We start from the raw sequence: 12,988 nt of genomic DNA, 5'->3' as shown, positions 1-12,988 counted from the left end.
GACGACTAACGCACCACTTCCCAGCGCCGAAAACACAGTTGAAAAGTACCGACAAGTCTGAATGCAAATAGATTGCCTATCGGACTGAAAGAATAAGGCCATTGTCTTTGTGAATTACTCCAGTCACATCAAATTTGCTTCCCCAAAGTGCTACATTGTAAAGGAGAATAGTTGATACAAATTGTTTTTCATTGCGTAGATAATTGCATACAAGGTAGTCATACATTTAGAAGCAAGTAATAATCACAACAACAACCGGCTATAACAAGAGTTTCCAAAAGTTTTATTACAAAGAATTAAATCTTAACAAGCAGCCTATCGGCTGAGATAGCTCCGCTGTTAGCAATGCACATTTCAATTAAAGAACTGAAGACATCATTAGAAAATGAACAATATGTATAGTATCAAAGCAATCAACCTTACAGTTTTTAACAAGAAGTCGAAAATACCACTTTCTACCAAAAATGACAAAAATATTTACCAAAATAATAGAATCGAAGATACCATCACGAAATGAACAAATCTGAGAAAGGTCTACATGTAGTATCTAAATATGTAATATCAAAGCAATTGAACTATTGGTTTTTAACAAGAAGTCGAAAATATCACTTTTTACCAAAAATTACAAAAATATTCACCAAAATTAGAGAATTGAAGACATCATCACAAAATGAACAAATCTGAGAGGTCCACATAGAGTACCTATATATGTAGTATCAAAGCAATTGGAGTTGTGGTTTTTAACAAGAAGTCGAAAATATCTTTTTTTACCAAAAATGATAAAAATATTCACCAAAATTAGAGAATTAAAGATATCATTACAAAATGAACAAATCTGAGAGAGGTCCACATGTAGTACCCATATATGTAATATCAAAGCAATTGCACTTGCGGTTTTTAACAAGAAGTCGAAAATATCACTTTGTACTAAAAATGACAAAAATATTCACCAAAATTAGAGAATTGAAGATATCAACATGAAATGAACAAACCTAAGAGAGGTCTACCCAAGGTACATATACACCAAGTATCAAAGCATTCAGGCTTGTAGTTTTCAAGAAGAAGTCGAAAAAGTAAAACATTGACACGGACGACGACGGACGACAATCACTCATATGATAAGCTCCGCTCGACAAAGTCGACAGCGGAGCTAAAAATGCTCAAAATAAAGATAATGTAAAAGTGTTCTTACTTTCTGACAATATTAAGTAGGTTCAGTGATATGTAATAACAAATCCTTGAAAAATTGCGATGTAAATATCGCGTATCGGCAAAACGAAATGGCTGCCATTTTAACACACTGAAAGTAGTTCTAATATTGATTTCATGCAATTATTCAAGGTAATCTAATTTTACAAATATAAACAAAATCTTAAACTAAAGCATATATTGTATTTTCTACAAAATAATTTTTAGTTGGACGAATACAGCAGCTAGGAAGTGAGCGATAGGTGACAGTTAACCTGATGGGGTTCACCAAAGAAAAATGATCAAACTCAAATATGAAAAAAATATTCTCCAAAATTAGAGAATTAAAGATACCATCACAAAATGAACAAATCTGAGAGAGGTCCACATGTAGTACCTATATATGTAATATCAAAGCAATCAGACTTGCCGTTTTTAACAAGAAGTCGAAAATAAAAATTTTTACCAAAAATGACAAAAATATTCACCAAAATTAGAGAATTGAAGATACAGAATGTATCAACATGAAATGAACAAACCTAAGAGAGGTCTACCCAAGGTACATATACACCAAGTATCAAAGCATTCAGGCTTGTAGTTTTCAAAAAGAAGTCGAAAAAGTAAAACATTGACACGGACGACGACGGACAATCACTCATATGATAAGCTCCGCTCGACAAAGTCAACAGGGGAGCTAAAAAGCTATTAAGTGCTTGTATCATACAACTCACAGGATACAATGATTCAATGGCTTTCACATGTAATACACAAATTGAAGCAATCATTTTATGATGGTAAGCAATCAATTAGAATGGCACACAGACCATTGTTTGGATACTCACCTCAAATGACTGAAATGAAATTCCAACATTGCTGCCTTCTGGCATAGTAATCTTCCAAATACATTCCTTGTTTGGTCTGTAATAATCAGGGAAGTTGGGGCTCTGGAGCTGTCCAGAATCCTTTGTGATCTCGCCTCCACAGATTGCTGTCAAAACAGGTATTTACAGTAAAATAACTTTCACGAATACCACTCTTGGTCATGTGGCCCATTGTCAGTTTGTGTGTGGATAATTTGCATATCGGCCCGATACTCTATAATTTTCGCTGATATGCCATAGGTCAGGCTGAACTCTATCCGACACAGTTTTTTCTTTCCCCGATACTGTTTCCCGCAAGCCGGGCAGTTTCCAATCCGTTTCAAAGAAAATTTTGTCTTTTGCGGGCCATTGTTTTGCAAGGATGAATAAGTAATTAGCATCAGACAGCCTGTTTTAGGTGGCTGAACAGAATAATACATGAGAAATTGTCAATCCTAAACAATTATCTGGATACTTGTATTCTGCGGGTCTGCGGATACTTCGGCCTACTTTCAAGCATGAATATAGATGGGAAACCGATGACTTTTTTCAGTAGCTTTCCAGACATTGCAAGAGATATACTGTAAAATGACTAATTTTCACTGGGTTTAAATTTCACTGATTTACCATATCAGGCATATTCAGTTGGTTTTAAATTCACTTTTATCATTTAGATAATGAGTTCTATGCTAACTTTTATATATTCAAGGGGTTTAATTTAGCGCATTTCCCAGTCAGCGAAATAAGCAATATTAAAACCCAGTGAATAATTAGCCCTTTTACAGTATATAACAAGCCATGCATGGCACAGTCCCTGTTAGTTATCAAATTTAAGACATATAGTTTTGTTTATAGTAATAAGCTGGAATATAAACATGTCATGAATATGATTATGATGATTGTTTAACATTTAAATGATTGACATTTGTATCTGATCATCAAACGAGTATTGAGAGATATTGCTCTGGAACAGCATCAATTAAAACAAAATCAGCCATTTTGAATACAGGTATAATTTGAACATAGTCAGTCAAAGCAAGTAGAGATATGGCTCTAGAAGCTCATTCATTAAAAAAAAATGGCCACTAGTCAGCCATTCTGAATCTGATCTAAAAAATAAAATAACGTGCACCAGGAACCTGTAATGTCCGGATTTTGATCGCTTTTTTTTCGCTCACTTTGTTCAATTCGACCGGACAATTTCCACTTTTTTTTTACCGCGCATATCCAGAAGTATGCGTTCGCTTGCTCGCCTGACAGCGCAACCGCCAACATTTACAGTTCATTTCCTATTGTTTCATGTACAAGTGTATCATTTTTGTTTTTATGATGTTAAAAGAAAAATAAATACAATCAGAAACGACCATTGAAAAAATACGCTCGATCACACTGCCATATAAAATTGGTAGTGATAATGTCCATCATAAACAAGATTGAACCAAACATGTGAAATCAAATACGGCACTGACACAGACACAACTAATATGAAATAAAACCATCTATTTTTGGTGGAGAGCAAAAAATGACGAGTAACCTTGTGTAGGGTGACGGTTGCCATGCACGCATGGTTTGGGTTTAACACAGGTCAAGTTGTAGTTTTGTAAATCCGTGGCACCTATAATATTTGAAGAATATCTGAAGGAATAGTAAGACTGTAAAAAAAATGACCAATCGATTGTTATTTGTCAAACAAATACAATACTTGCAAATGTAATGTCAGCCAGCGCCCATCTTACTTGTCTGAAGTTTTTGAAGCCGACATCAATGGAAATCGCGTTTTTTAACTAGATGGCTGGCAAGCTAGGCAAGTGGACTAACATGTTACATAAACTTGTTGAATTACAATTATGGTTTTTATTTTTGCGCTTGGACATTAAGTTGTGAGACGCGACAAAACAAAAGCTGCCAGTGATAGATTTCGTGAATAAAAGAACAAAATACACGCAATCAAAGGCGCCGACCACTTGCGTTGGAAATAAATAGAACACGCTGTGAAGAGGAACTGCACCTGCATCTTGACGACATCTTCGGTCATGAGCAGGGTTTGCCACGTATTGGCAAAATTTAAAGTTAAAAACGAATCAGTGTCGGGGAACCTTTGACAATGTTTGCATGAAAAATACCACGCGCACATTTTTTTTTTCTCTCCGTATCATCAGGAATACTCTGTTACAAACTCTATGGTACCTCATTCCCAATTAATTCATAAATATGAATCGGTAAGGGTCAATTTCCTGCAATCCTTCAAGATAGCCTTGAGTTGAGATTAAATTTGCCTCCAAAAATCTTTCTAACGATGACCTGGAAGATTGCCATGATTGAGTGCCACAATTTTGGTTTTAAGATTTATTCAGTATAATAATACTGTCGCATACGACTTAGGTACCACTTCCGTGTCACTGAAAATGTTCTAGAACCGTACTGTGTCTGGGTGGAATATTCTAGATTTTGTTTAGAAACTGGTTGAATAGGTAATAGAACACTGTAGGAGGCAATAGAAGGTAATGGAACATTCTGGAAATTGGTAGTAAGTTCCAGACTAATTATGTATGCTGATGTAATGGTCTATTTATAGACAGTGGGGGTATATATAGGGTAGTTGTTCAGCACTGAGATCAGATCGGAGATCTCGTTGAATTGTATTGGAGTTTAAGTATCTAGTTATTGGAGTAGTGGAGTTTTACCGCGTTATTGTACTTGATGTTTGCAGAGTATAATAATACCAGTACCAGTTGAAACCTCATCTGTTGGCTCCGTGTTCGCATGTTATCATCGCCGCCAGGGAAGTCTTTATGTTACTGTTGCCATTTTGGTATTTGAACCATCACACCTGTACTATACCAATTACGATAATATTACGTTGCGTGTGACAAATACAAATGTTCACCCCAACAGAGGTGGACATTCAGTTTTAGCGACCCGAAGAGCTCATTGTCAACCGAGGCGAAGCACTACGATAAAGACTTTCCGTTCCCAATAAATAATAATAAAAAAAAGACTTCCCGTTCCCGACATTATGAAATTCTTTCGTCTTTTTGGGAGAAAAACCCAGAATAAAACTGATTTTGACAAGATAATTTAAAAATTTATATTAAGAATAATTCATAACGAAATGTATTCCATATGTACCCATAAATTATTCATAATTACTGATTACACATGAATATTACAGAAAAAAATGATTTGCGACTGCGACTTGAATTGTGACTGAAAGGAGCTGGATGAAATTACAAACTATGTAGTGTGTTTGACAACTCATGTATCAACAATAACTTTAATAAATATGATTTTACTTAGTAAAAATACTGTATTTTTCTACATAAAAACAAAAGAATTTCACAATGTTAATATGTTGTTGTTTTTGCCTTTTTAAATACCAATTTATTTTCGATTGACATTCAAGGAGATAGTTTGAATTTTGAATTTAATGACAGTTCAAATTTATCCACTTTTACAGTGATGAATATTGCATTCGAGTTACTAGTAATTACAAGCCTGATTTACATTTTCTTGCGATGTTTTTCCTCAATGTATTAAAATATAAGTGCTTTGGGAAATAGCATAATTATATTGCGTGAGTGAAAGAGTCTGATGAGGCTGTGTCACAACACGTTTTATTTATTTTCAACGAGTGTGGTCAGTGCCTCTGATTGGGTTTATTTTGTATTTTTATTTTCGGAATGTATCACTGGCTGCGTTTGTTTTGTTTTATGTTTTTCACAACAATTAACTGTTCCGAAATCTCTTGCATTTTTCGTCCGGCTGCTGCCAATCCAATAATTCGTCGCCACATGTATTCAGACAAGCGATTAAACCAGTTGTTTAAGTCCGATTGATTTGCAAAAAAACAGCTATGCGATGATTATATGTGCAGTTTTGTTTTGCGCACCCAGACACAAGCAAAAGTTAACCCGATAGATTTTCTAAGCATTCGTATTAAGGGTCATAGTGTGAGTTGCATTCGCAAATAACAAAGTATCAAATTATTTTGAAATAAATTTAGTCAAAATCACACACAGAAACACACACAACACACAAATACTAGTACTCAATACATATCACGATTGATTGACCAGTTATATAGCTGCTTGAACTACGCACACAAGAACGTAAATATGTAAATACAGGTCACAGTTCGACTTGCGAAGCAAACGTTACAATGTGTCAAGTGATTTGAAGGCATCTTTTACCCCTTTTCCAATACAGAGAAGCAATCCGCGCTGTATTTTGAATCGTCATTAAAACCTAAATTTATTATGAACAAGCAGCCTGTCGGCTGAGATAGCTCCGCTGTTAGCAATGCACATGGCAATTAAAGAACAGAAGATATCATTAGAAAATGAACAAATCTGAGAGAGGTCCACATGTAGTACCTATATGTATAATATATCAAAGCAATTGGACTTGCGGTTTTCAACAAGAAGTCGAAAATATCACTTTTTACCAAAAATTACAAAAATATTCATCAAAATTAGAGAATTAAAGATATCATCATGAAATGAACAAATCTGAGAGAGGTCCACATGTAGTACCTATATATGTAATATCAAAGCAATTGGACTTGCGGTTTTCAACAAGAAGTCGAAAATATCACTTTTTACCAAAAATTACAAAAATATTCACCAAAATTAGAGAATTGAAGATATCATTACAAAATGAACAAATCTGAGAGAGGTCGACATGTAGTACCTATATATGTAAATATCAAAGCAATTGGACTTGCGGTTTTCAACAAGAAGTCGAAAATATCACTTTTTACCAAAAATGACAAAAATATTCACCAAAATTAGAGAATTAATGATATCATTACAAAATGAACAAATCTGAGAGAGGTCCACATGTAGTACCTATATATGTAATATCAAAGCAATTGCACTTGCGGTTTTCAACAAGAAGTCGAAAATATCACTTTTTACTAAAAATGACAAAAATATTCACCAAAATTAGAGAATTGAAGATATCATCATGAAATGAACAAATCTGAGAGAGGTCTACCCAAGGTACATATACACCAAGTATCAAAGCATTCAGGCTTGTAGTTTTCAAGAAGAAGTCGAAAAAGTAAAACATTGACACGGACGACGGACGACGACGACGACGGACGACGACGGACAATCACTCATATGATAAGCTCCGCTCGACAAAGTCGACAGCGGAGCTAATAAAAACATAAGTTTATACATACAAGGTACGATCATCGTTACTCCAGTGGTCGGTTAGCAAGTGGATGATGTTTCTGAAGCCTCCCATAGCATGATTGAGCAAGAGAGTGAACAAAAAAAAAATTAAAAGCGAGCGTGCAAGTGGAAAAAAAGCGGACGGTTTCTGGTCGGAAAGCAGCGAGCGATCGGAAATTAAGCAATAAGCAGTCAGAAAAAAAGCGATAAAAGCGGGAGAATGGGCGGAATAAGTACTGTATGTACCAAGTTTGAACAAAATCCATCCAGAAATGCTATTTGATAACTTTTTAGCACAAAAATGTCCACCATTCGGTCATTTTTAATAGGATCGTCAAACCAATATATCTGTATATCTATGACATGATGTATAATGAATATTTAAAATTTGAACATAATCAGTCACAGCAAGTCAGAGATATGGCACTAGAACCACATTTATTAAAACAAAATGACCGCCAGTATATACCAATTTTGAACAAAATCCCTCTGTAAACAGCCGACAAATGCTTGATTTTGATGATTTTTAGAACAAAAATGGCCGCCATTCGGCCATCTTGAATCAGATCGAAAAACAAATTAATGTGCATATGTATAATATCATGTATGATGTATGTGTGTAGTTTGATTGTGATTGGTCCAGGCATTTTTAAGATACAGGTCTGGACGCGCACACGGAAACACAGACGCACGTAGGTCAAAACATAAGTCCTCGTTTTCAGACTGCGTCCGAACAGGGACTTATAATCACAGTGATCACTACTATTTGGGTCAAAATTTATTTACAATCATTCTAAATATAGTGGTCATGGCTATTGGTTCTATGGTTCAACCCAGTACTGACCTTCACCGCTATTGCAACGCCACGAGCAGAGAAAAGGAAAGCTGAATGCCTTGCCTCTAGTAGTCTTGATTCAAAGTGATCCATGGATTAGGCAAACACCCGAGAGCAACGGTTCGTCAGTTTTATTCAAGATATAAATTTCCTGTTTTACGCATTGGAGCTACAGCCTTATGATGTGATCTTATTTGCATACGACTCCTAGTGTTTCCTCCTCGAGCAAACAGTAATGTTTCACATTTGTTTTTGCATGGTTTCCATCTTTCTCAAATAAATCAAAGCATTTGATTTCTATTTTATTCAATGTTTATTCTTGTTTGACATTTTTTAACAAAATATGCAAATATGCATGTTTTTATTTTTACCAAATGCGGACAAGGAAGACAAAATGGTGGTTGTTTTGTGCCGAGATGATTGCAGTATTTGGTTTGTATCAAAAGCATGTCTCACAAGCGGGGTATTTTTTTCACGAATGACAGTTTGATAGCAGCTAAACAAATTTCAATCGATTATGATGACCATGATATAATAATAAAAATTAAGCTGAAACTTCATTACAGTTGTCTTTATTACATGTATATGTGAATTTATACCCTCATCCCTGATTAGCATAACAATAGATATGGTAATTGAAACTTAAATTTACATACTCTTTATTATGCTAATTCTATTGTTATGTAAATTATTCAAACTGTTAAAAATAATGCTGGGAAGAACGATGTATAGATTACTAATTCATACATTATGGTCGGTTGGGTTTAAATTGAATAGAATTGTGGGAAGATGGGTAAAAATTGGATGGAATTATGGTCGAATGAGATGAAATTGGATAGTTATGGTCGGATGGGTTGAAATTGGATAGAATTTTGGTTGGATGGGTTGAAATTGAATATAGTTAAGGTAGGACAGGTAGAAATTGAATAGAATCATGGTTGGATGGGTTGAAATTGGATAGAGTTATGGTAGGATGTGTGGAAATTGAATAGAATTTTAGTTGGATGGGTAGAAATTGAATAGAGTTATGGTTGAATTGGTTGTAATTGGATAGAGTTATGGTTGGATGTGTAGAAATTGAATAGAATCATGGTTGGATGGGTTGAAACTGGATAGAGTTATGGATGGATGTGTAGAAATTGAATAGAATCATGGTTGGATGCGTTGAAATTGGATAGAATTTTGGTTGAATTGGTTGAAATTGGATAGAGTTATGGTAAGATGTGTGGAAATTGAATAGAATTTTAGTTGGATGGGTAGAAATTGAATAGAGTTATGGTTGAATTGGTTGTAATTGGATAAAGTTATGGTAGGATGTGTGGAAATTGGATAGAGTTATGGTTGGATGTGTGGAAATTGGATAGAGTTATGGTTAAATGGGTTGAAATGGTTGAAATTTGATGAAGTTATGAACATATGAAATTGAATGTGTACAGGTCTTTACAATATGTGGTGATGCCCACACAATTCCATACACACTACATCCAAGAAATTCCATACAAAGCAAAGTAAAATAAAGTATTTCAATGATGAAATTAAGCCAAGTACATTTGAGAGTTTGGCAAATGCAATTTAATTTAATCCTGTTATGTTGAGGAAATACAAGACATAACCTTGAACAAGTGCCATATATCACATTTGAGAAAACTGAATGCAATTTAGGTAAAAATAAGAAAATTATTACCTTCATATTGTGCTACAAATCCTTTATTAGCGTATCTTTCAGAGCTTTTGAACTGAATCCAAAGACGACTGTCTGCTGATCTGATGGTTGCAGGGATATCTTTGCCACAATAACGACCTTTAAAATATGAAAATGTATTACTGAATGTGAATGTAGAAAGACCTGTGTAAATGTATTACTGGTTGTGAATGTAGAAAGACCTGTGTAAATGTATTACTGGATGTGAGTGTAGAAAGACCTGTGTAGATGTATTACTGGATGTGAGTGTAGAAAGACCTGTGTAAATGTATTACTGGGTGTGAGTGTAGAAAGACCTGTGTAAATGTATTACTGGATGTGAGTGTAGAAAGACCTGTGTAAATGTATTACTGGATGTGAGTGTAGAAAGACCTGTGTAAATGTATTACTGGATGTGAGTGTAGAAAGACCTGTGTAAATGTATTACTGAATGTGAATGTAGAAAGACCTGTGTAAATATATTACTGGACGTGAGTGTAGAAAGACCTGTGTAAATATATTACTGGATGTGAGTGTAGAAAGACCTGTGTAAATATATTACTGGATGTATGTGAGTGTAGAAAGACCTGTGTAAATGTATTACTGGATGCGAGTGTAGAAAGACCTGTGTAAATGTATTACTGGATGTGAGTGGAGAAATACCTGTGTAAATGTATTACTGGATGTGAGTGTAGAAAGACCTGTGTAAATATATTACTGGACATGAGTGTAGAAAGACCTGTGTAAATATATTACTGGATGTGAGTGTAGAAAGACCTGTGTAAATGTATTACTGGATGCGAGTGTAGAAAGACCTGTGTAAATGTATTACTGAATGTGAGTGTAGAAAGACCTGTGTAAATGTATTACTGAATGTGAGTGTAGAAAGATCTGTGTAAATATATTACTGGATGTGAGTGTAGAAAGACCTGTGTAAATATATTGTGAGAGAGCTGGTTGACCAGTGTCAACATAGACTAGATATTATGTCACTACGAGTGGTCAAATGCCAATCACCTATGAGTGGTGATTTGTTCCAGTGTCCATTCCTGATCTCAACATAATCATACCAGCAATCACTACTCTGTAGGATATCAAAAATCGTAAAGTTCAGGACAATAATTTCTCCAGGTGTCACCGAGATTCTCCATTCACAAGTGATTCCTTTTGGTGCATCTTCTGGGAATCCAGGAGATGAAAAGTTACCCGATGTCTCTAGCAGTGTCCTCCCACAAGCTGCATATTGGAGACACAAACATGGTTATTATTTAAAAAGAACAATAATGATATCGGGGATGAGTGAATGTATCAAATGAAATCTTCAGAAATTGTTTAACATAATAAGGGAAAAATAGAATAAACTTCTGTGCAAAGAGTATTTGAGGTACATGAAGTTTTTTAATCGAATTAGCCTTTTAAACAAAAAGCCTATTGACAAATAAAGTTCTGAAATGTAATCCATAGTATACTAACAATTTACTATCAAAGTAAACAAAATAAAATGTAATTGTATACATTTCTGTTTTGCTTTGTGTGATTTATTCCAGAGCACCTATTTCACCAAGTTTAAATTAAATCTGACGAGTGATTATGGAAACAGCTGTGGTGATTAATATGCTATACATCAATATTTTGTAATCTCAAAAAGAGCCACTTAGTTTCACATGCATAACTACAATTATAAGACACCTTCAATATAGCACTGGCTAAATATCTACAGCATATCAACAAGCTTTGAATGAACTTGAACAATATTGCTCAAATTGGCAACTTAAAATAAACATATCTAAAACTGAAATTGTTATTTTCAATAAATCACCACTGCAAAAAAGATACTTTTTTACTATTGGCAACCATTGCATTAAATGTAATAAACAGTATATTTATTTAGGGATTATTTTCAGTTCAAATGGTAATTTCAATGAGGCAACAGCCAATATAGCAGAGAAAGCTGGAAAAGCACTTTTTGCTATGAACATCCTTTTGTATGGGGGCAAAGTTTCATCATCAACAACAAATGGGAAAAAAACATGATAGAAAAAAATTATTTGAAGTTTTGTAAGCACATCTTGCAGATTAACAGAACCTCATGTAATCTAGCAGCAAGAGCAGAATCAGGGCAATATCCTCTTTTAATTGACATCAAAAAACAAATAATAAAATATTGGCTGCATATCGTAGAATTACCAGATGATAACCTAACTAAACAAGCATTCTATGAACGGAAAAAGTCATCTATATCAAATAGTTGGTTCATTAATCTTAAAACCATATTACAGGAAGCATCATTAGATTTTCTTCTGAAAAGAAAAATCCTCAAAACACAAACAGCAACAATTTGTAAAATTTTACAATCAAATTTACAAAGCAGGTATGTGAACAAGTGGAGAACTGCTATATCAAATGAAAATTCTAAACTCAGAACATATTCAAAATTTAAAACTAAGTATAATTTGGAGCCTTATTTACTTAATTTGAATGGTGAAAATAGAAAAATGTTCACTAAATTCAGGGTTAGCGATCATAGTTTAGCTATTGAAAAAGGCAGACATTCTATCCCAAAAGTACCAATAAATAACAGACTTTGTCAATTTTGTAATAACTGCATTGAAGATGAGATCCATTTCCTTTTAGATTGTCAAAAATATGAACAGCAGAGATCTCAACTGTTACATAAAATTAAAGTACCGGCTGACAATAACATTTCTTGTTTCACATATTTACTTTCACATCAAGATAAATTAGTTCAACAAGAGATATCAAACTTTATTTTAGCTGCGACCAAAATAAGAGATTAGATTTTTTTAATAATTTATTTGTGTATTTATTTTTTTTATACATATTTATTTATTTGTGAATTTTAAGTACATTCATTCTAGTTATTTTCAAAATATTGTCTTGTTAACAAAAATTCTTTATTGTTGCAAACACCCTATGTAACCTACTCTTTTTTACACGGGAACAATACAGTTCATTCATTCATTATCTATCTGTCATAAGTCTAATAAAGTTTTGAAAATCAAGAAAGAACAACTGCAGATGACAATCATTTTTTTGTGACATTTACGTAATTTTATTCTTCATTGAGGGCAATGTTGGTAGTGCAAAATAATATTTTTGCCCATTTTAGTTGATATAACAATTTAATCCCAATGTGTTTTATTCATGTTTGGAGCGTACTTCTGAAAAAGGAAAACCACGATATAATTATTGTTTATTCAACCATGGCTTGCATAATCATAATTAT

General features: G+C 33.9%; 1 protein-coding gene across 1 annotated transcript in view; it reads right to left on the bottom strand.

Annotated features, from left to right (window-relative positions):
* LOC102803168 (tolloid-like protein 1) overlaps positions 1 to 12,988 on the bottom strand; it is a 115,124-nt gene that overhangs the window by 68,569 nt on the left and 33,567 nt on the right. Inside the window, exons 7-9 of the mRNA XM_085494043.1 lie at positions 10,759 to 10,977; positions 9,745 to 9,861; positions 2,031 to 2,176 (exon numbers count right to left, since the gene is read on the bottom strand). Of these exons, the coding sequence (XP_085350169.1) occupies positions 2,031 to 2,176; positions 9,745 to 9,861; positions 10,759 to 10,977 (482 nt within the window). The remainder of the gene's footprint in view (positions 1 to 2,030; positions 2,177 to 9,744; positions 9,862 to 10,758; positions 10,978 to 12,988) is intronic.

The sequence above is a fragment of the Saccoglossus kowalevskii genome, chromosome 19 (assembly GCF_978046115.1).
Source record: "Saccoglossus kowalevskii chromosome 19, keSacKowa6.1, whole genome shotgun sequence".
Taxonomy (NCBI): Eukaryota; Metazoa; Hemichordata; class Enteropneusta; family Harrimaniidae; genus Saccoglossus; species Saccoglossus kowalevskii.
The sequence above is the reverse complement of the archived record's forward strand: the minus strand, read 5'-3'. Positions and strand labels throughout refer to the sequence as shown.